The 24,456-nt window shown below is 41.8% G+C and overlaps 2 protein-coding genes and 1 non-coding gene across 5 annotated transcripts in view; all 3 read left to right on the top strand.

Annotated features, from left to right (window-relative positions):
- LOC137884777 (E3 ubiquitin-protein ligase DTX4-like) overlaps nucleotides 1–14,233 on the top strand; it is a 36,161-nt gene extending 21,928 nt beyond the window's left edge. For all 3 annotated transcript variants that reach the window (XM_068726785.1, XM_068726784.1, XM_068726786.1), the window contains 8 exons: nucleotides 7,909–7,970; nucleotides 8,093–8,254; nucleotides 8,425–8,486; nucleotides 8,580–8,746; nucleotides 8,828–8,981; nucleotides 9,916–10,005; nucleotides 10,086–10,184; nucleotides 10,289–14,233. In XM_068726785.1, the coding sequence (XP_068582886.1) occupies nucleotides 7,909–7,970; nucleotides 8,093–8,254; nucleotides 8,425–8,486; nucleotides 8,580–8,746; nucleotides 8,828–8,981; nucleotides 9,916–10,005; nucleotides 10,086–10,184; nucleotides 10,289–10,420 (928 nt within the window). In that variant the 3' untranslated portion in view covers nucleotides 10,421–14,233. The remainder of the gene's footprint in view (nucleotides 1–7,908; nucleotides 7,971–8,092; nucleotides 8,255–8,424; nucleotides 8,487–8,579; nucleotides 8,747–8,827; nucleotides 8,982–9,915; nucleotides 10,006–10,085; nucleotides 10,185–10,288) is intronic.
- A 133-nt stretch (nucleotides 14,234–14,366) lies between these two features.
- On the top strand, nucleotides 14,367–14,453 carry trnay-gua (transfer RNA tyrosine (anticodon GUA)). The gene is given in 2 exon segments: nucleotides 14,367–14,403; nucleotides 14,418–14,453. It is a non-coding gene; the product is annotated as a tRNA-Tyr (tRNA).
- Nucleotides 14,454–18,713: 4,260 nt separating this feature from the next.
- LOC137885210 (rheacalcin-1-like) lies at nucleotides 18,714–21,397 on the top strand. The gene is made up of 7 exons (XM_068727378.1): nucleotides 18,714–18,857; nucleotides 19,540–19,596; nucleotides 20,009–20,041; nucleotides 20,219–20,310; nucleotides 20,395–20,520; nucleotides 20,895–20,994; nucleotides 21,125–21,397. Exons 1-7 carry the CDS (start codon nucleotides 18,794–18,796, stop codon nucleotides 21,196–21,198), a joined length of 546 nt encoding a protein of 181 aa, XP_068583479.1. The 5' UTR covers nucleotides 18,714–18,793; the 3' UTR covers nucleotides 21,199–21,397.
- Nucleotides 21,398–24,456: the final 3,059 nt, after the last annotated feature.

Raw genomic sequence — 24,456 nt, 5'->3', positions numbered from 1 at the left:
TACCTGTAAGAGCTCGCATCCAGTTTAAGACTCTGGTGCTAGCCTACAGGGCAGTGAAAGGAACAGCTCCTTCCTATCTCCAGGCCATGGTCAAGCCTTACACCCCCGCCCGACCACTTCGCTCTGCTGCCTCGGGGCGATTGGTTGCCCCGTCGCTCAGAGGTCCTGGCGGCCGATCGACCCGGTCACGGCTGTTTTCTGTCCTGGCCCCACAGTGGTGGAATGAACTTCCCACTGACGTCAGGACAGCAGAGTCGCTGCCCATCTTTCGGCGCAGGCTGAAAACCCACCTCTTCAGGAAGTGCTACCCTGAGCCTTTCACTTCGCGCTTATTGTTTTCATACTAGCTTGTTGCACTTATTGTATTCATATTACTTATAGCACTAACTGTTTTTCTTGTTTCTGCCCTGTACTTTGGCTCTGAGTTATGCTCTGCTTCATGCTCTTAGATGCTTGTTTGGAAAAGGAAATGTACTTATGACTTCTGGTGACTAGTAGTTCTTTTGATTACCAATGTTGAATGCACTTATTGTAAGTCGCTTTGGATAAAAGCGTCTGCTAAATGACTGTAATGTAATGTAATGTAATGTCTCTACTGGAGACTCTCAGGCTACATCCACACTACTCCGTCCACACGGCGTTTCAGCATCGTTTTATAAATGATCTCCTTCCAGACTAAAACGCATGAAAACGAATATCACGTGACTATTCACGTACACTGGGCGTGATGGTGCCGATGTAAACAGGAAGTAGATTGGTTGCTTAGTTAAAAAAAATACAGTTGTAATAAAGTAGTCTTTAATAATGAAAGGTCATGTTTGATACTTAAGATCTTCTCTAAAAAAAAAACTCAAACAGACACATTTTGTAGAAAGTTTTAGAAGTTTTATTTTTCAGACTTAGTTACAACGATGCAGGTCTCTCTCTCTCTTTCTCACACATCACATTTACTTTAATATTAACACTTACACATAAAAGTTTCCTAGATTATGGATCCATAAATGTGGTCAACACACGTCTCTCACTTGTTCCCTCTCGGTTTCGTTGTTGTCTATTCTCACTCGTAGCTGTGCTGGTGGCTGAAGTCTCTGTCCTACTGGAGAGCAATTACTGCTTTTGTTCCTTTTACATTTTATCTGCGGACTTCACAATAGTTGTGCTGAACAAAATAAGCATTAATAAGAAAAGGAAAGTCCTCCGTTTTGTGTCCATCACCCTCCTCTAAGCCGCTAACCCTGACTTCAGACGTCCTCCGTTGGTCTGATGACGCCGCTGGTCACGCCGCTCGCTAATCGCTCCAATAACAGCTGCTTCCTCCGCAGACATGCAGACTTTAACTGGGCAACAGCTGCTAGTAAAGACAACAAGGTCAGCAACACCTGTAATCAGTTGTCCATGTTGAATCGAGTCCTGGTAGTCGATAGGCAATAAGACTGTTGTTTGTGATCTTGTGATAGGGGTGTGACGAATCAGGGAAGGACACGTCGTGACTGCTAAGAACCAATCAAGTACTGAACGCATGTCTCAAATGTATCCGTTTTCGACCGTCCACACGAAGACACAACCCCAGAGTTTTCAAACGTATCCGTCCCCGGGAGCGTTTTCAAACTCCTCTGTAGCAAAACATATGCGTTTTCAAACGGAGTAGTGTGGACATGGCTTCAGTCTTCAGTCAGACTCAGGGACTGCTGCCTCAATGCACTTGCGGTTGTTTCCAGCTCGACCATGCTCCCCAGTCGTATGGAGGAGGGGGGGTGCTGCTCTTTTACCCACAGAGGCTGGCTTTAATCAGCTTCCACAGCTCAACTCTTCTGCAAACTGATTCTTCAGCACTGCAGCTGGAAAGAAAAAGTAACTTTCCATGATGTCATATGGTGGTGATCAAAGCCGTTTCACCAGAGCTTTCCCATAAATGTTTTTAAACAACAGGTGTGCTTTCACCTTTCTGGTGAGAAAGCCTACTGCTGCACAGGACCACAACATGGGATTCTTGATAAAAACATGTGTCAAACTGAAAGCAAGGTCAGATGGTTTTGCAATGTAGATATTTTTGGTGCTACCCCCCCCCACCCCCCTCCCCACCCTGTTCCCTCAACCCTGTCGCTGTTGCCGGCCCCCTACTCGCTTTCCCTGGCTCCTCTCCTCCCTCTCCCGTGGCCTCACAGCCTCATTGTTGGTCTCCACAGTAACCTTTGTTGGATTAGCCAGGCCTGGGCCGCATTAGCAGCACAATGCTGAGCCTCTGCTACTTCTCTTCTACTCTCCTTCCCCCTCCCTCTGCTCAGACCTTTCCTTGTTCTTATCCTACCATTTCTTCACTTTCCTCTCATTTGCTTCTCTGTTTTTCAAAGACTTTATTGGTATGAGTTCTCACTGTCTTCTCTTTCTGCTTCCTGTAGAGTTTGGGGCTGTTTTTTAATAGTACTCTCCCGGCTAGTGAAGTTGCCTCATTACAAGCCTCACAGCATGTATTAGAGTAGGTGTATGTGGTGGAATCCCCCATCATAAAGAGGCCAGCGCTGTGAGCATATTCCTAATGACAATCTGTGTCAGGTAGATGGGGGTGGGGGGGCAGACAATGATACCCGACCAGTCAGCATTGTTTCTATCCCCAGACAATCACAATTCAGCAGAGCGGAGGGGTGTGTAGATATGTGTGTGTGTGTGTGTGTGTGTGTGTGTGTGTGTGTGTGTGTATAGACAGTCCCAGACTCAGACAGCGCCCAAGACAGAGGCTTACGGGAATGGGGGGGGGGGGGGGGGGGGGGGGGGGGGGGGGGGGGGTACAAAACAAAGAAACGCGTCAGCAAACTGTCAAAGATTGATCACACAGTGGTGCAAGAAATCAGGCCAACACCAGAGAGAGAGGGGGAGGTGACACATACACACACACACTCACACACACACCGATGCCTGGCTGTGAAGGCATTTAACAAATGCACACATACACACGTTGTCCTTCTCTCTCACACACAGTAAATATTGACAATCCTAACGGGGGATCCAGTGAAGAATGTCTGCTCCCTCTCTCTCTCTCTCTTTCTCTCTCTCTCTCTCTCTCTCTCTCTCTCTCTCTCTCTCTCTCTCTCTCTCCCTCCAGTGGGGGGTTTATAGGAATGAGACAAAGGGAATGAATGAGTGGTGTTTAGAGGGGGGGCAGCACAGACGGCGTACTGAGGAAACACAACATAAACAGGAAGAGGTGTGAGAAAGAGAGCCCTCCATAAAGTGTGACTGCAGAGATCAGAGGAGCGGAGGTGGGCAGTGACGATGTGTCGCCTCATGTTTAGCTCACCAACAGGTCTAATTTGAATCTGGAGAGGCCCGTAGTGGGAGCTGAAAGTCTTATTTACTTCACACATTCAAGGAAGATATGCAGAATGAAACCTCGGACACAACGGATGTCCTTGAATTAAATAATGAGACATGAACCAGTAGTCTCCAGAGTAACTGTCTGACAGAGTAGGTTTGTGAGGCGTGATGTTGTTGGAGAGTATTAAGTAACAACTTGTTTTATCACACGAGCCTCCATGTGGTCTTTGTTTTTTCAACATTAGTTGGTAGTTTAGTTTAGTGGCTTTTTCTTTATTGGACAGCGGATGTGAAGTGGCATAGGGCTGCTGGATAACGGCAGGGTTAGGGTTATGCATTTTTGCATTCCAATTCCAATGTGTGAATATTCTTAAGAATTAAAAGTTCATTGTATTCCATATACGTATGGGATCAGACTTGTATCACATATAGCCAGTATTAAAGTACTCGGATCAGGGCCAAAACAACTTGAGTTGGTTGAAGTGTATGTAATAATAATGAAAAGAAATATGTTGTATGTATGCATGCATGGTGCTTAATTCACATTTTAAAGAGGTCTTTGCTGTCAAGACAGAATCAGCACAAAGCTGACCGTTTCTTTCCCTCGATATCTCTGCTTTCACTCAGGTCAGTTCTAATGGTTAAATACCATTTGTGAACATCCACTGCCACTTTGGATCTGTTGTATAATATTTGTCGGGTTCATTCAACAAATGTTAATTGACAAGATAAACTCATTTCAAATGTAGTATGATTCTAGGAAACGTCACACAGTCTCCTCACAATGGCAAACACGTCGACCACTTTCTGTCACATCCAATTATTGTTCACTTCAATTAAGCACAGGAAGTTTCCTTGAAACATCCTTAGCAGGTGTGTGTGTCCATAAGAATGTGTGAGGCTGTGGGTGCAGCTTTGTGTGTGTGTGTGTGTGTGTGTGTGTGTGTGTGTGTGTGTGTGTGTGTGTGTGTGTGTGTGTGTGACAATGTGTGTGTGAGAATGTGTGGGAGTGTGTTATTGTCTGGCATCTAAATCAGTCCAGCTGACGCCCATCTGGACCTGGTAGAATAGGAGTAGCAGGGGGACGGAGGGATGGAGGGAGTGTGTGAGACAAAGCTGAGGGTGTGTGTGATCTGGTGGGAAGCAGGCGGAGGGTAGGAGGGCGGGGTTGAGGGTGAAGAAGGTCAAGAGACTGGAGTCCCATTCAGGCCCCTCCCCCCTAGGCCTTTTTCTTCTACTTCTTCTTCTCTGATTTCTTTGGGTAATGTCATATGGAGGACCATGCATTTGTAGATAATTAAACTGTTCCTATTTATAATACATGTGAAGTAGGTGTTGATGGTTTCAAAAGTATTTCCTTTTAAGAACAGACACACCACCATAGAACCCGACAGTAAACTGATTTATATTGCTGATTGCATGATCAAGTTTCTACAGCTTCCTCTTGCTGTTAGCGGTGCATGCAACAGAATTTTTTAATTGCCGATTATTTGCTACTAAATTTAAAAGGAGCACTGTGTGGGATTCAGTGGCATCTAGTGGTGAAGTGATCTGAATACCACTCTCTTCACAGTCATGTCAGAGAACCACGGCAGCCTTCAGGCAATGTGAAAGAGAGAAAGGCCCTCTCTAGAGCCAGTGTTTGTCCCAAGAGAGGAGGTGATGGAGATGACCAATCACACCTGATCCAATTAAATTCATAAACATAAAGTCATTATCACAGAGATATACTGGTGTTCTTTGGTAATTACAGTGTAGCCTACAGGCTCAATGAAACACAAACACCTAGTGTAATTATAGTGAAATAATATAGAATATTATTGTAGAAATGTATTATTGTACAACACATATTTTGCTTATGTGTATATACTGTTTCTAAAATTCAAATACAAAATAACGAAAACGCAACGATTATTAGATTCATACTCTGCCAATAGATCCTCTGAACATTAGAAAATAAGTATCAAGCTAATTATTCCTTGGACAAATCAAATGTCACCGTGACAACTGACACGTTTAGGAGCTGTGTATATATATATGTGTGTCATCATCAGTGGGCCAGCTGGGAAGTGTGTTAATGAGCTACATACAGCTGATCCAGGATCAGACTCCCCTCTCTTCACTTTCTTATAAAGCCTTCCTTGCTAACGCAGCAACTTATTAAATATGAATAGAGCCGGTGACTGGCAACACGCGGTTAGTGTGTGTGTGACTGATCACTGTCATGGTCACTCATTATCTCAATGTAATAGAGGTGTTTCCCATCCGTCATCAGCAGACAGCCTGTTTACAACAGAGGAGTCTGTAAGTCTTATGTTGTCATAAATAAATGTAAGATCTTAAACTGATTTGACTGCATACGACAGCAGATCGCTGGTATTCAGAGCGAGGCTCAGACTAATCTGGTCAACGTAGATGGAAATTTGATGTGATTACCATGTGATGGTAGCCACATCCAGCCATGCGTTCTCCCTACTTGGTTGTTGGAATGCTGGCTCCTGGCTGAGTGCTGGCAGGGTAGTAGTCTGGTGAAACTGGTGCTGGCGGGGTAGTAGTCTGGTGAAACTGGTGCTGGCGGGGTAGTAGTCTGGTGAAACTGGTGCTGGCGGGGTAGTAGTCTGGTGAAACTAGTGCTGGCGGGGTAGTAGTCTGGTGAAACTAGTGCTGGCGGGGTAGTAGTCTGGTGAAACAAGTGCTGGCGGGGTAGTAGTCTGGTGAAACTAGAGCTACTACTGCTCATTAGGGTTCACATGTGGAGGTCACTTTGTTGTGCTGTTCTCCTGCATATCTGTGAGATGGTCAGACAGTCACATTGCATTGTCAGTCTCTTTAACAGCAGAGGGAAAATCAAACCACAGAGGTCAGGAGCAGACATGTCCTACACCCGGTGTCCTCCATTACCTTCCTAGACCGTGCAGCCCGCCACACTCTCATGTGTCCCGCCAAGTTTTACACTTCTCAACATTTTGATGTATACTTGGTGGGTCAGGGTCGGCTTGAAGGGCCCCTGGTGAAGGTTGCTTGTGCACCAGGCCTTGCTGCCTGCTGGACTTAGTGCTCGCTGGGCCTTCTTTGTGTGAGAGGAGGGACGACTGTCTACCGGGGCAGACTGTCCTCACAGCAAGGGTCTGAAACATGGAGCCTGTTTGGTGGGTGTGATTTATTTTTTTGTCGTATCATCACACTTCATATCTATACAATTAAGTATAACTTTAACTACTATCTTTCTACTCGTACTTTGTGTTTTATTTCTGTTCCTCCCTGAAGCGTGTGCAATGATTCTCTCATACTCTCATCCACACTAGTGCAGACTTACACACACACACACACACACACACACACACACAGTGAGTCATTCACTCGCCTGTCGTCATGTGTCACTGAGTGGGGTTAAGTGAAAGCAGCTTAGTGCACTGATAGAGAGCCTGTTAAAGCTAAACAGGAAACAACAGATCATCACCACACTCTGTCCCTCTGCCATGAAAACACACAATTCACATAATTAGGGAATAAAATATTTGATTTTACTATAACATTACTAGTTCTCCTCCAGCTGATTTCAATACAGATTTGTTTTTCACAATTTAGCATTATGAGGAAAACAGAGTGCCTGAGAGTGTTTTAACTCTAGGAGTGTAGTACTGGTGTGTAGTACTGATCGGGCAGGATGTACTGATCAGGTAGCGAGTGACATGTGTTGTTTTTGTTGTTCTTGTTCCTGTGTAGCCTAAATGAGCTGATAAATGATATGATGAAGTGATATCAGACCCTGGTCCAGCATTTTAGGCTGTATGGGAGGGATTTCTTCTTTATGAAAGTTGCTCAGTGGCGCATGAAGCCCAAATGGTTTGACCGCTGAGTATAAGATGACCCGTGTCTTCCAGCAATCTTCTCCGTCCATGGGCCCATGGAGCAGGCGCAGTAGCGTTTCCTTTCACCCTGCTTCCCAGCCTTAGGAGCCTCCAGGTCTAGAAGTGTAGTCTATAATGGACTAACCCTCCTCTGACCCCAGCTGAACGGCTGTGTTGGCACACGCAGCTGTCAGCTGAGTAGTTTATTATCAACCGACCTCAGACCTGCATTGAATAGCTCCCACCATATACTGTATATAACCTGTAGGACTCAGACCATGACCCCCAAAATGTAAAGCTCACATTTCCAAATAGATTTACAGATCACAATCATTAAATATACGGTACAATTCTATAAACACTGTGGACATATCCATGTGTTTGTCACTGAGAGATGATGATGATGATGATGATGATGGGCTTTGTGACGAGGCAGGTAATCTCTAGCAAGCAGCTGCATGACGTCCATCTCTTCGTGGATTAGCTCTCATAAACACAGCGACTGTCGGGAGCAGTCATTCATGTGCTCTTTAGCAGCACACTGAGAAACACTGAGAGGAGAGGACTCATTCAGACTCATCTGTTGGCTGATTTCATTGGCTTGTTTTCTTTTTACACAATTGTGACCTGATTGTAAAAATGACAGTCATCAGTTTTTCAAAGTAAGTGCTGATTCTTATGTCTGATGTGACGCCGTCGCTGTAGGAAATACTCTGTACAGAACAGCTTGTGTCTTGTCTCGCAGTGTGCCCACCGTCCCCGTGAAGAACCTGAATGGATCCAGTCCTGTTCACCCTGCACTGGCCGGTAAACCACTCTCACTCACTAACCATGAGCTGCTTTACATTTTCTCCAGTTTATTTGGGGAATTTCAGAAGGAAGCAGAGAGCAAGATCTTTTTTTCTCTTCTAACCAGACATATTTTTCAGGGATCACAGGTATCCTGATGAGTGCTGCCGCTCTGCCCGTGTGTCTGACTAGACCTCCAAAACTCGTGCTTCACCCTCCGCCTGTCAGCAAGAGCGACGTCAAACCCGTGCCCGGCTTTGGCCACTGCTGCAGGAAGACCACCAAGAAACAGGCTCGCAAGGGTAAGCACTCATGTAGAGACCAAAACAACATATTTATACCTCCACAAATGCTTTCGTTTTATGGTTTCTGCCTTTGAAATGTCTCTTTTTTAAAATCCTGTACATCACCATTAATCAGTGGTGTTAACAACCTGGACTTTCTGTCTGTTCCCTCTCCTTCCTGTCTGCAGGTAAAACTCCAGAGGACGTGGTAAAGAAGTACCTGCAGAAAGTAAAAAGTCCACCAGAGGAGGTGTGAACAGCATTTATATCTATTTGTTATCGTAGGGCTAACTCATATGAGGCATAATGTTGGCTTTACATGAAACAACCTCTTCTTTCCCAGGACTGTACCATCTGTATGGAGCCGTTGGGGGGTCCGTCTGGATACAAGGGTCCAGGGGTGGGGCCTGTGTCTCGTGCAGAGTCAGTTGGGCGACTAGCACAGTGTGGACACCAGTACCATTTCCAGTGTCTGGTGGCCATGTATAACAATGGCAACAAGGACGGCAGGTGGGTCAGAGACGGAGACCGTGACTCTTCATTGTCTCTCAGCTGAGAAATGAGCTCATCAATTTTCTCCCCCCTTCGCAGTCTTCAGTGTCCCACCTGTAAAACCATCTACGGCGTGAAGACAGGCAACCAACCGGCGGGGAAGATGGAGTACCACGTCATCCCTCACTCTCTACCGGGGCACCCTGACTGCAAGAGCATACGCATCATCTACAACATACCGCCAGGCCTTCAGGTACTCGTTTACCCGCACTCTGGTGTCCCTTTACTGTTCCCAATTACAATATATTGTCAATATGATATAAGTCACTTAAACAGCACACTCCATTTGGATGTTCTCAGTTAGGCCTTATTTTAAATGCAGCACTTTGTAAGACATGAGGGATATGTTGATATTATGCAGGTTTTAGGAGCATTTAGAATGTGAGTCTCACTCAGGGTGTTCACTGCAGCTTGTGACACACAGCCTCTTGCCTCTTTTTGTCGTTGGAGTATGTTCCCAAGCATAGTAGTAATAGTAAAATGAATAGCTTGAGTTTTGCAAGACTTGCGGAGCGGTGATGAGGAGCAACATGACTGCAGCAGGAAAAGGAGGACAACTTGAAGTTATTTAAAGGGCGTAGCCGTAAGACGTACGTCATGGAGGCGGTCTACATTTATTGGAGTATGCACGGCTGCATGTAAACATGAATATTAAAGGGGACAGTTCACCCCCATGTAAAATTTATATCTGGGGTGACCTGTCCCTTTAAGTCGCCACCAAGCAGTCTCCTTCAGTTTGTCGCACATGAGAACGGTTATTTTTGCATCTCCATTTGTAAAGGTTGAGGATACTTTAACTAATGCCACCTCTGTTGAGGTTCCAAGCGGATGAGCTAATACTAAAAGGAGTTCAAACACTGCAGTCACTATCGGCAGTGACAAAGAAACATTCAGAAGGAGCTGGGACCAATAAATGAGTGGAGCAGAGCTATGCCATGCCGTGGAAACACAGCTTTAGTGGAATATTCATCTTCATTAGCCATGAAAACAGCTTAGAGGGAATTTTGTCTATTTCTGAAATATGTTGTGCGTGGTATTGTAGTCACTAGTGTTGTGTTATGAGGTATTCCATGGTCAGTGAGGTTGATTAGCACGAGTGCGTACTAATATCAACCCTCTCCTGGCAGGGACCGGAGCATCCGAACCCAGGAAAGCCCTTCACTGCCAGAGGCTTCCCCCGACACTGCTACCTCCCAGACAGCGAGAGAGGACGCAAGGTAAACACAATCACCCATCAGCCGGAGTAGGTCCATTGTTAGTACAGATACATTTTAACGGTATGACCTTACCCTACCAGGTACTGAGACTGCTCCTGGTAGCGTGGGACCGCAGGTTGATCTTCTCAGTCGGGACTTCCAGCACTACCGGAGAGTCTGACACCGTCATCTGGAACGAGGTACATGCACGAACGTTAGCCTGATGGACTGTAGTTTGTGAGCAATGCACAGCAGGTTTGTTGTCACCGAGACAAAAGCAAACATTTTTTTTCTTCTCTTCAAGGTCCACCATAAGACAGAGTTTGGCTCCAACCTGACGGGCCACGGCTTCCCCGACCCCGGACACCTGGACAACGTCCTGGAAGAGCTCCGAGCTCAGGGCATCACAGAGGAGGACGGACTGATGGAGAAGTGAAAGGACAAGGAGGAGCAGCGAAGAGCTGAAGGGAGAAGGAGGAGTGGGAGAAGAGACCATAACAATAACAGAAACAGGAGGAGGAGAAGAGGAGGTCCCGGACTGAAACACACTCTCTCTGCCAGCACTCAACAGGGGTTCAGGGGGGACGATTCGGCTTACAGAAGACATTGATTTTGTTTTGCAGAGGAAACCACTTTTCAAGGTGTGGACTGAGTCTCTGCTGGGTTCGCCTATCAATGCAAGTCTGTCCAAACCTTTTTAAAGCAAAGCACATCAGCAGAAGTGGGAGTGACTTTGAGGAAGCAGCAGCACAGAAAGAAGAGCAATGCAGAAAGAGGAGGAGTATGTATGTGTGTGTATATATATACGTATATATATATATATATATATATATATACGTATATATATATACGTATATATATATACGTATATATACGTATATATACGTATACATATATATATGGCACTCATGGTTTAGCTACTAGACAGAGCGGTACTAAATGTGCGGATGAATTGGTACTAATATTCAGGACAAAAACAAGTTCACTTTACTGAGAGAGAGGAACCAGGAGAAGGATGACAAATGTTAGAGCAGTTCAATGAAAACTGGGAGAGAAAAGACAAAGAGAGACAGAAGTTGGAGCGGTGGGGGAGGGGACTGGAGGAGGGAGTGCAGGAATAACGTAGCAGGAAGAGATAAAGATGGAGTATGTAGTGTAGGTTAGGAGTAGAGTCAAATTAACTTGTATGGTACTTTACAGGTGTGTATTAAAAACACAATGAAACCATGAGTGATGGAGGGAAAGATAGAAGGACTGTGTGCTTGCTTTGTTCAAACCACCTGCTGGTCTGAGGAGGAAGCGTGGTGCTGTTGTTCCCCCCTGTGGTGGTACGGATGAACTACACCTCAGCCCGTTCCCTTGAGTTATCCACCTCTGTTACTTTTTATCATTGTTACTGTAGTCTTCATTTAACGTCATTCCATACTTTACCTCCTACTCTTGACTTTATGGGTTTTTATATGACCGTATGTTTATGATTGTGTGTGAAATGACAAAAGACCAAACTGAGGCCTGGTCATTTGGGCCTATATGGAGTCTTACTATTGAGCCACTGTGGTACAAGTTAACCGTAGATACAAAGGTACCGGTATTTACTTATATATCTTTATTTTTGTCCCTTTTGACGGATCACATGGTCCAGTGGATGTAAATGCTGTGGCATCAGTGAGAAAAGGTGAAGACAGGAATAAAAACCTGATGACGACGAGCATTTTGCTGGTTGCCTGGAAGTGCCCAGGTGTAGAGAAAATAACCTGGGGCTGGTCTCAGTGCCAGAAAGCCCCTCAGATTGGGCAGAGGGTTGGTGAGGATGGAGAAGACAAGAGATGGTACTAAAGCAGAGCTCCTAGTCATAAACACAATTATGTTTAAATACATGTAGACCTGTCAAGGACACTTGGATGGATAAAGCCTCAGTATGTTGTTTGTAATGAGTAGAACATTACATCCAGCTCCCAATAGAAAAACACAATTAAACAGGCATCTATTAACGGTCACATATTTAAGTCCTGTAAGTACTTGAAATGTCCCCAAAAATAGTTTTTGATCAAAACACATCATCACAGCCGGACTTGCTCCTGATTGGCTGGAATCACTCAGAAATAGCTGAAATCCGTCCAATAAGGCCAGTTTGTAGCATCTGAACCAGGAGGCTGTAGTTGTGGATCCACCACATTGAACAGGATTCCCACTCGTTCTGAAAAACACATGACCAACTCTCCAGTCCTGGAAACATGGGAAATGAGAGGTTTATGGACAATGTTTTGGCGACATTGTGGAAATGCTGTGAACTCAACTGTTTAATATCATCAAAACTTACATGGTAGCACATGTAGGTTTGATGATATTACACCTCATAATGTTAGTTACATTGTTCTTTAAATGAAACCATTAGTCACTGCTAACTGGGCTAGTTTTTATTATTCAGTTCAGAGATAATTACTAGATAAGTGATATCCACAGACTGCACGTCTTTTAAATCACACGTCCATATTCCACATATTAGTGAGTCGTGTAAAATGATCTCTAGGGAAGAGTGGGAACCCTGTGGAATCAGATGAGCTGCTGTGTCGGCCAATCACTGACGAGAATTCCTTCTGAGAGGCTGTTACGATTCCCGTCAGAATTTTTCAATTCAATAAATATTCTTCAAGGTTTTTTTAGGACAAAATATCATGAGGAGCATTATTTTGCAGTTGCACCCGAGGCGTTTGGGGAAAAGCCTAATTGTAAAGGATACACAGTATGAAACCTTTAATCGATGACCTGTTCAGGAGCATCATTAGTATCTCAACAACAGAACAACTCCACTCTTCTTACCTCTACCGCTCCTGATGACGCACTGTCCAGTCTTTGAGTTGGGTCTGTGAATGACCCCTTATCACGATGTTACAAGACCTGTGTGTGTGTGTGTGTGTGTGTGTGTGTGTGTGTGTGTGTGTGTTGTGAGAGAGAATGTAAGTGTGAGTGAGAGACACAGAGAATCTGTGTACTGTGTATACTACCAACATGCTCCCAGTTAAGGGTATTATTTCGGTACTCCATGGTGAATCACGTCATCCGTTAGCTGTGATGATGACTGATGATGGTACTCCCTCCTTCTTCTTTATTATTATTATATTTGTTTTTTTATATGAAATGTAGTTACATCTTTGTTTGAAATAGCATTTCTCTTGACACTATCATAGAGTAAACTGCCTTTTTTATTTTGTGTGTTGTATTAATTATGCCCCTTTTCATTTGTTGAAATTGGTTTACAAAGACAGAATTGTTAAATAGAGTCTTTTTTGTGTACAGAAAGTTAAGCTGATTTGTGTCGTCTTTTCTTTGAAAAGGAGTTTGACAGTAGACTTTTATTTGAGTGTGAAATGTCATGAATTAAAAGCAAGTCAAACCTGTATCCACTTGCTCTTCTGTGAGGTGAAGAATACTTTTATTTTCTACATATCATGTGTCCTGCTTCTGTTCTGCACCCGGCCTTCATCTGCCCAGCGGAGCCCTCAACGTTTGTGGCCCTGGAAGGTTTCCTAGCGGATGTGTCGATGGACATGTCGGTCTCTGTCTTACTCTATGTCCCTCTTTTAGCAGCAGAATGGTTCAAGTGCAGGTGGCAGTATGAAAATAATTATTTTAGACATTGTAAAGTAATAAAATAAAAAATGGTTGCCGTTTTCTTGCTCTGTTGGTCCAAACACTGCACAAAGACTTGGAAAAACAGTGATGTGTGATCAGTAAGTCACTTGATTGCTGATTTGTATTCGTTATTACAATTTCATCAGAAAAACCTTTCTAAGCATTGCACAAGATAGTATTTCAGTTGCCTGGTTGAATTGAGAATGATTTGGTTATTGCGGGGTTAAAGTGTTACATTATTAACTTGAACATCAAGTGTCTTTTGCAGAGCATACTGATTGATTTCAATGTTTTGATCTGGTGTGCAGTGTCTGAAGCCATGAGAGCAATGTAGCAAACAGCTATGGACTAGTACCTCACTATTTCACTTCCCCTTCACCAGTTCTCGTCCCTACTGAAGGCAACAGCTCCTCCTAACGTCTGTGGGGGAGAGCCTTCTGTGTCATTGTCTCCTTGTTTACGAGGGATTGATCCTAGGTGCTGGGATGGAGAGAGAGCATCATCAAGGTGCTGGGATGGAGAGAGAGCATCATCAACAGCAAAGTGTACATAGTGCAAAAATAATTGCTGTACGGATGATTAATACACGAACACAATAAAGAAAGAATGAAACTTACTTGTTGTGTTTGTTCTGATTATTAGTAGTCGTAGAAAGAGTTGTATGAAGTGAAAATCACTTTCGCCGTAAACGAGACAACACGAATATTTTCTGTTATGTTATAGAGTTGTTCCATCTGAATTACTTGTATCCTTCGATAGCTCAGTTGGTAGAGCGGAGGACTGTAGGTGCTTTAACAGAGATCCTTAGGTCGCTGGTTCAAATCCGGCTCGAAGGAGGTTATTTTTCTTCAAATCGAGTTGAACGGTGCTGCGGTTGAGTCCTCGCTAAAATCTGCTCCAATTTTGCTACAGCGAATCCCAGCTTGGCATTTCCATCTTTCTCCAGAATTCACAGCTAATCGTTGTGGCCTTTTTCCCAAATTCTCCATCTGTTACCGAACAATCGGCGTAGAGCTTTTCCATCTATTGCCAGACTTCCAATCAGGAGGATTCTCCTTTCCCCCGAGCCGAACCGTTACCTCCGCCGACACCGTGAATCCACCGCTGAACTTCGCTGTGGATCTGGAATTTCATTCACTGTGTTTTCCTGTTTCCCAGTTTTATTTATTTTCTATACATTTTTACCATATTTGATATCATTGTTTGTGTTCGTGTGTTAATGTGACTAGTGATTGTTATAAATGTTTCTTACATTAGTAACAATCACATTTCAACATTATGTAAGCACTGAACAACACAAACTATTAAAAGTCAGCCTTCACAATAAGACACCGTCCTATTTGTATGTGTTATTAAGTGATTTCTGCCACATTCTCAACGCTCGTAATCATTTGGGTTAAGAGAAACATGTTCCTCTCAGGTATCGGACCGGCGACCTTATTCAGCTTGCAATGCCATACTCGAGTAAAGTGTCATATTTGGACATATTTCTTAAACTAAAAGGATGGCAACTGTGTCTTCTAACTTCAGACGAGCAGCAGAGTCAATATTAGTTCTTAATTTCTTCTTTTTTCCCCCTTCTTCTCTCCTTTCCTCTCTTTTCCTTCTTTTCTCTCCTTCCCCCTCCTTCCCCTTCTTTTTTCCTTCTTCTCCCCCCTAACTAGTCTATTGTTCCCCAGGGTGCACAGAAAAGAGTGGTCCATTTCAAGTGGACCCAACTGCTTGTCCATTGTGGCATGTAAATGCAGAACTGCAATGTGAATGAACACTGTGCCTTCCTTTGACTATCACAATTCTCCACTTAAGTGTTTTGAAGCGGCATTTGAACTGTCTCTACGGTTTTCTAGTCATTTTCCGGCATGAAATAAAGCAAGGTTGCTCAAGCAATTTATGAATGAAGTGTTGTCCATGATATTAATTTTCATCTGCTGCTGAGGTTGCTGGGAACCATTTTCTGTACTTGTAGCATGGAACCGTGTTAACCTTAGTTTACTAGATTACCTTTGTTTTCAGTATATCTCTTTCCTGGACTCCCCCATATCCTTCTTCCAGTAGTTTGTGGTGATTTCAACACAATGACACAAAGCAAAAGTCATCTGTGAACGTGTTGTTAAGTTTCCTATAACACTATAAACTTATAAACCGTAGCTGTCAGAGTGGATTACATACTTGATGGGTGTTCTCCCTCCATAAACCCTTACTTAACTGCACTTCCTGCATGGTCTATATTTACGCCCCTGGGAATTGTATCTTATTTTTCAGAAGGAAGTCTCAGTTCTTCAGTTCATCTCATATCTGTTTCCTTGACTGAGTCAGCTTCATCACACCCATCACGTAACTCCCTTTTATAGTCAGACTTATTTGAACACGATATCTTCCTTCCTTAATGTTCCCTTGTTTGAGTCAGTCATTATTTCATTTAGATGTCTATAACTTAAGGTTAAATAGATAGTTAGATGCATTGGAGTGAGAGTGAGCGCATATCATGATACTGTATATTTCAGCTTTTTTCATCTGTTTCCTTTGAGATGCTTGAAACAAATGCATTATACTGACTGTTGTATTGAAGGAAAATGCAAAGTGTTTGTAAAGAAATAAAGCTTAGGGTCAATGTTACATCGTTTAACCCTCCTGTTATGTTGCGGGTCAAATTGACCCGTTTCAAAGTTTGAAAATCTAGAAAAAATATTTTAAAGTACTTTTTCTGTATGAAACTTCTTCTGCTTGCCTTAATTAGTGTAATCAACGTTTAAAAAAGAAAACAAAAATATCATGCATTTGCAACCACCCCCTGCAGGTTTCTATAACAGAGATGATGTTCGGGTCAATTTGACCCGGCAGTGAAAATGGAGGCTATAAGGGGTCAGAAGTGTCAAGTTTAGACCATTTCTTTCTTTGAAAACGTGAGACAAAGTATTTCTCACACACACACACACACACACACACACACACACACGCACACACACTCTTTCTCACTACCCCACCTGTGCGAGAAATACAGATACTATTTTGACGGGAACCTTTTATTTTCCTGCGGGAAAAATCCGCCCACACTTAGCAGGTGAGGGTTGCTTGAGAGTCCTACCAACATTACACTCTGCAGATGCATACAACACAGCAGAATACTGTAGGACAACATGAGCAACAGAAACAAAGAATGACAGCCCTGGAGGCTCTGGAGCACATCCTTGATCACAACAGATAGAGAAGGATGTGTCTGAAGATGAAGACCATCTTGAGGTCAATTCAGATTATAATGGTATTGATTATGAACCATCAGATGAGGAAACTGATATACCTGTTCCTCCAAGCAAGACATTTGTGTCAAAAATTGTGAAATACAGTGGTCATCCTCACCCAATACACATCAGCTAAGACTGTCTGCCAAAAATATTATAAAGACAAAATGTATTTGAACAAAGCACACCGTGACGACATGTCACTCGTGTGTTGTGTAGACACAGATACACAGACACACACACCTCGTTCATTGTGCTCATCTCTTGTTCATTTTTGTAAATTTCTGTTTCTTAACACTATAAATGAACATAAATAAAGTTTACTTTCAATACAAATCCTTTTGTATTCATTTGGCTTGATTTTGAGTGAGCGGGTCAATATGACCCTGAACAGCAGAGGTGTCTCATCTCTATTTATCTACATCACCCCATGAAAAAAAGAAAGTTTCAAAATGTACAAACAATTTAGAAATAAATACATGTTATGGTAGACTAATGCAATTTATATCTAGGTTTTTCCAAAGTACCAAAAAAAAATGTTTGAACATGTATTTTTCATGAAAACGAGTGGGTTATCAATTGAACTTTGATCTATGGAGGGGTGAATAACTCCATTCCACTAAATACTGATTGAATTGTTAGTAATGGAGTTGGTGATGGGGTACAAACTATATTTAGGATTTTTTTGTTTCTGACCACTTTTGGATGATTAACATGTACCGGGTCAAATTGACACACCGCGAACATTATGGCTGTACCTAAAAAACGAACATAACAGGAGGGTTAACAGTACACGTACAAAAAGTCGTCACATTTGTAGTCATTGTTATGTAGGCAGGTTGTTTCATTTGATAACAACTTTATGGATGTAGTGTTAGACAGCAGTACATTTCTTAGCTTTTTTAATGGTGACCTCATCATTTCTCCTCCATTGTTTCAGCTTGATTTTCCTGTCAGCTTGTTAGCTATAGCAGCTAACAATCACTACATTAGTTCCTTCTTGTAAACAAATCTGAGTCGTGGGTTAGTAGAGTCCGTGGGTTAATAGTATCTAGTAGTAGTTTATTAACAATATCAGTGGTTACAATGAAATATTTGTGTAGCTTATAAATCCACAGTATTGATTTAGCTAAATTGTAAGTTTAGTCCAAGTTGTTAGCATTACTAGCAAGTAGCAACACCCTGTCAGAGGTATGTAATAACTTGAGGAGAACTTCTCACCATTTGTACTTTGGTTACTGGCTTACTATACTCTCCAACCCTTGGCAAAAGTTTTTCTCCAAATTACACTCTTCAAGCTGGCTGGACTTCACTCTTCACTCTTCACTCATTAACTCCAAGTAACATTACAACTGGGCAAAAATGAAAGTGTTTTAGTTAGAAAATGGAGATTACCTTATCAAAATTGTCTTCATATTGGTAAGAAACAAAAGTTTAAAAAGGTCAGTCACTGACAGAATTCTGTAAAAGCTAACAGCTAATGAAATCAGATTCTTCATGTTCATGTGTAACGCTACTGAGTGGACACCTCTGTGTTCTTAATGTGTGTCTCCTTTTTCTAGTTATAGTCAATCATTCCTGCACAACCATTGCAATTCCAGAAGATTGGAGACTTTTCTTTATTAAGGGCAGCTTGGTAAAACAGTGGATGTGTATACTCTGGGAAATGTTGGCCCATAGGTGTAACTGATATCATCTTTGTGGGAAGTGATGGGAAAATAGTTCCGTCTTCCTGCAACACAACTTTTAATACTGACTCAGAAGACAAAGTCCAAAGTTTTATTGTCCCCTCTGTTAGAAGAAGGAAACACCTCAATGTAATCCAGTGTGTATATAAAGATCACAGAGCCTCCTGTCATCACTTACCTGTCTGGTACCTGAAGAACACTTCACATTCATCTGACTGCTGGCCCTCCAGACTTTGATTAGCTTTCATCATGAAGATTCTACTGATCCTCGCTGCTATCCTCTGTGTTGCTCCGTCCATCAGGGCCGCAACAGGTGAGACTCAATACTGATCAAATACACTTTAATTTCAATAACACATTTTAAACAATTGTGAAATGTAGATGATATTTTGAAAATGTGGGATGAGGGATGGAATGAGAGTTTGGGACGAGTGTTAATGTAGTCAGCTAATTTAGAATAATCTATTACTGTGACTCATATTTTAGTAAATATGACTAAAACTAACACTTTTAATCACTTAGTATAAGATCAAAAGTCCATGTTAGTTTTAGTCATACTTAGTCAGCATCATTCTTTTAAGTTTTAGTACATTTTTAGTTGACTGTAAATTCATTTTAGTTTAATTTTGATCCAAGATAACCATGAACATGTTCTTCTGTCTCATGGTCATAATAGTTTGCAGACTGCCATTTGTGCAATATTTTTGCATCCCTACCGAATACTCAACAGCTGGCTACTACATGGTTTATTATATTCAAGGTCTTTTTTAGATACTGAATGGAGTCACAGTTATTGTCTAATGACAGTTTTGTTACTCACACCATTTGGTACAAATGAATGTGTGGGTTAAGACTGTAGTTAGGACAGGAATATAGAATCTGTGAGACACGGTCTTTGTCCCTTAACTCAGTGGTACTTGTTTTGTACATAACTGTAACTGTAAAAAAAAAAAAAAAAGCTAGACATTAAGTATCTTTCCGTTCTCCTCCTTTAGTTTTTCCATCTGAGGCTGCTGCAGTACAACAGGACAACAATCCCGCACCAGAAGCAGGTCATTTGTTTAACTTTCCAGGTTGATCAGTCACAATATGGACCACTACATATTTGTATGTATTGTTGCTGTATGAAACAGCATATTGGACCATATTATTGGTTTGAGCTGAAGGAAACGTGACACTGGGCGATTTAGCAAAGGGAACAGTTCTGCTGTACATCCTAACATAATCCATTGGTGCCTATAAGAAATATGTAGCAATGAAGCAATATGCTGCTCTTTATTATGTCTCAACTTATGCTGCCATATTTAGGAATTCTTACAAGCTGCACAGTAAACTGATATGGAAATGAGACCATCATGATATGTTCAATCCAGCTTTGACTGAAGACAAAATAATGAATGTGAATCTCACACAAAGAATCCAAGAATCAGTAAACCTTACAGACTTTGTCGTTGGCTTTTACAGGGTTGGATGCAGATGCTGCTGCTGTACCTAAAGGTAAGAAAATCACACAACACACGTTCACAGTAACACATGAGGCTGCTGGAGAGAGATGAGAAAAATTGTATTCTGTCCTGAGACACTGAATTCATTCCCTAAAAAACTCACATAATGAGTAAAAAAAGATACATTTTTGTATTTGATTCCAAAAATGATTCTCTCTCTTTGTTCCAGCTCGTTCGGATTTCTGCCTTGACGGTTGGCTTGGTTTCCGTGGTAACTGCTACTACTTAGCCAACCACATTGACACCTGGAGAAACGCAGAGGTAATAACATTCTTAAAGAAGGAGAATAAAAAGTTTGGAGCTCTTTCTTAGAATTAGTTTAACAAATGTCGTCTGGTCCTGCAGAGCTTCTGCGCTAGCTACGATGGCAGTCTGGCCTCAGTCCACAACATCTGGGAGTATAATTTCCTCCAGCGAATGGTCAAGACCGGGGGTCACACTTTAGCCTGGATTGGAGGATACCACTTTGAGGTTTGTTCACACATTAAAAAAGATTTTTTAGAAAATCTTTTGATCCCTTTCATTGGTTTCAAGACTGCAACGCATTTAAAGCTTATTTACTCTTTAATCTTTAAGTAGAAATTTGAATAGAAATAAAAGTAGATTAACATGTTTTCAGCACATTTTCGGTCCATCCAAGAGGAGGGTTTTGGATTAAGATTCATTTTGTAGAACTTAATGATAGTTGGCATTACGTTTTGTTCGCTGAAAAGTGGAAATCGATGCAGCCTTTTATTTTTTGTCTGAAATGATAAAATCCTTCACGAACATGCTTCAAACTAAACGTGTACATGTAGAGACACTGAACACAAACTGATGGGGACTGTAACGGTGATTTCCTCCAGGGCGACTGGAGATGGGAAGATGGCTCAGTGTTTAACTATCACAACTGGGAAACAGAGATCTCCTCTGACATTCACCAGTGCCTGCAGCTCAACTCTCAAGGTAAGAAGAGCAAACCTTTGAACATACAGTAGGGCACAGAGACAGGAGCATCAGGCCTATTTCTACCATCAAACTTGATTCATGTCATTTAGTTGCCAAAGCTGATGATGCTGATGTTGATGTTTTGTAGAGTCCCAGGGCTGGTCCAATCATGACTGCAGCATACCCTACCCATTTGTTTGTCATGTGAAGCCAAACTGCTAGTCTTCACAGTGTAGGCAGCGACTGACTTCTACACATGATACCTAATGCTGCTGCTTGATCTTCATAAGACTTCATATGTATGTATGACATGTAGTTTTGGAGGTTGTGATTGTTGTATGTATTCATTGATATTTGATGTGCCTAAAGAGTGCAATAAATTGTATATGTTCCTAAACAATAAAACAAAAATAAAATATGGTGAGATGTTGTCGTTAATTAAAATTCAGAATTGAATAAAATGCAGGTGTTGTCCAGAGGCAAGTTCAATGGTCGCAGTAGTAGTAGTAGTAGTAGTAGAGGTGGTGGTTGTATACTTGTATGCTCTTTACTTGTTTTGGTTACAGTGTATTACTTTTAGCAGTAATAAAGAAATATAACATATCACTAATAGGATTTCGGTACTATTATTACTTTTACTATGTCAATCCGAAAGTACCAATTGTTTTCAGTTTTTTATTCATCCACACCCACAAGTGCACCATCAGAAAAACACTATAAGTGGGTGATAAGAAGTGTATGTGCATGTGAATGCATGAATGGGCCTGGAGCTGGGCTCCATCTAACAGTAGCTCTGGGTCGAGGTGATGATATTCACTGTATTGTGGACAGACATCCTACTCCCTGTTTTTCGACTGTCAGATTGAGTCATGACAAACTCATCCATGTAAAGTGTGAGGGCAAGTATCCTCCAGGTGGTGCTTATGGCGAGAAAACAATATCAAACAGATAGATAGTAGCCCAAACAGACAATAGAAAGCTAAGACGCAATGCTGGTCTATCATGCAACGGTGGCTAGAGTGGTGGTATGTTGTCAGGATATTGTTGTCATAGAAACAAAACCTATGCTCTCCCCAGCGCCCTAACAGCACTATGAAGAAAAACTCTCAGAACACAGCACAGCATGACCCTCTTTCATTTTATGATGCCTAGTCGGACTTCTGCCATTATTTTAGTGAAAGTAATACAAAAGTAATACATTACTCTAAACAGGAAGTCATTTTGAAATGTAATGTATTACTTTAAAATGAAAGTAACTAGTAATATGTAATGAAGTACTTTTTGAAAGTAACTATATATCAGTAAAGACATCAGTGTGCTTCGTCACAGTCCTCCACACCTTTCTGCTGTTGGATTAGGAGTCTGTGTTCAACCATTTAGTAACTTTAACTTGTAATTTCTAATCAGACATTCACGCCCACTTCTCTTCAGTGATTGGTCAGCTTTGGGAAGATGAAAAAGTAGGCGGGGTTTGAACTACAGGACTATTTATTTTTCAACAACAAAGTGCACCACTATGAATGTCTTCCAGGAAAGACAGTGATGTGAAATGTGCTCGGTAGTCTTCCCATCCCTTCATGAGCTCAGCTTTAGTATCATAGTATGAAGTGGTCTGTACGCAGCTATAAAGATATCTAAAACTGATCCATGACTAGGTTCATTAACTGTATCATCATCTATTATATATTCCCTGATTCAGTTATTCACATGTTGAATATTATTGTTATTATATGCTCAGTCCTGCTCAGGAGTTTGTGTGCCTTTTTACTGAAAACTCAAACCAACCAGGTTCAACAGCTAACCAACCAATCAGAGCACATGAGATATCTTAGTGAAAAGGCATGAATTATTAGTTTGCTTTTTTACGTTTTTTATTTTTTTGCCTTGGCAATGGATCTTTTTTTGCATTATTTTATTATTTTGCATCTAGAGTTGTTGCTCATAGACCTCTCCCTCTCTGTCGAAAAGTAGAAAAAGAGTATGTACATTCAGGTGAGGCCCAACTATGCTAGGGTTCTGTAGGGTTCTTCAGTTTTATGTAACAGCAAGCAGGTAACATTTGCTATCAGGTGTTGAGTAAACATGAATGGATAAACAGAAGAATTACAATAACGTTGTTGGAGATGCTCTGGATATTGACTTGAATGAAGAAACCAAATTAATGTTGCATTTAGAAACGAATAAAGACAAACACGGAACATTAAACATTGTTCATTTATTACATGTAGTTACGTTTATAATATACGTTTTTCTGTAAAACATGTATTCCAAAGTAAAAAACGATCATCATTGAACTTGTGGCCATTTTTACAAATCTGAACCTGAAGCTATGAAGGAGGAAGAAGCTTTTAGTTTCATATTTACAGCATTAAAAAATCAACGAAACATTAAACTCCTTTGATAGGAGGGTCCTATTCTGCAAAAATCAGACCAGGGTTAGAATGCAAACGAAATGTCCAGTGATTAAGTTCACTGCACAGAGCTGTATCCAGAAATTTTTTTAATTTAATCATGGTGCAAGCATTTTGATTGCCTCTAAACGGCTCTCAACATGTTGACAGCAAGCCGACGGCTCACAGCTAATGGTGCTAACAGCGCTAACTATGGCGAAAGTGCTGACAGAGCTAATGGTGTTTACCTGAAGGCGAACCACAGGATTGGTGCTACGCTTCCACATCAGCGCGGTCGGTTGGGACAGCGTTATCAATCAATCAATCAATCAAAATGTATTTGTATAGCACATTTTAAAATACAACAAAGGTTGCCCAAAGTGCTGCACATACAGTAGATAAGCAGTCATACAAACAAAGACTGGATTAATAACAGTAAGTGACATTAAAATCAAGACAAACTGACACAAATCACACAAATCACACAAAAGTGCCATGTTAAGATCAAAGGTGATAGGCCAGAGAAAAGAAATAGGTTTTTAAACAACTTTTAAACATTGGTAAGGTGGATGACAACCTAATATGAAGGGGAAGGTTGTTCCAGAGCTTAGGGGCAGCAACAGAGAAGGACTGGTCTGCCCGGGTTGTCATTTTTGTTTTCGGAACAATTAAAAGCTGTTGGCCAAGAGATCTTAGTGAGCAAGGTGGGGTATTGGGCTGCAGAACTCTGCAGCCCTATAACTGAAGGCGTGATAGAATTTCTTTTGGCTATTCCAGCATACAAAGAATTACAATAGTCCAGTCTGGAGGTGATAAAAGCACGAATAACTTTGTCCAGGTCTTATGAGGATAGAAAGGCTTTGACTTTAGCTAAGAATCTTAGCTGAAAGAAGCTGACTTGACCACGGATGCAACTTGGAGGTCCAATATAAAAGATGAGTCCAAAATCACACCCAGATTTTTTCCATGGAATTTGCAGTGGGTTGTCATGGGGCCAAGACACAATGAGGAATTGTCCAGTATAGCAGCTGAAAGGAGAGAGGGATTTATTACCATGATCTCTGTTTTACCTTCATTGAGGCATAGAACA

This window comes from Cebidichthys violaceus, unplaced genomic scaffold (assembly GCF_023349555.1).
Source record: "Cebidichthys violaceus isolate CVI_PGR_0920_01 unplaced genomic scaffold, fCebVio1.0.p SCAF_4, whole genome shotgun sequence".
Lineage (NCBI taxonomy): Eukaryota > Metazoa > Chordata > Actinopteri > Perciformes > Stichaeidae > Cebidichthys > Cebidichthys violaceus.
Note: the sequence above shows the minus strand (reverse complement) of the source record. Positions and strands in the feature narration are given on the sequence as shown.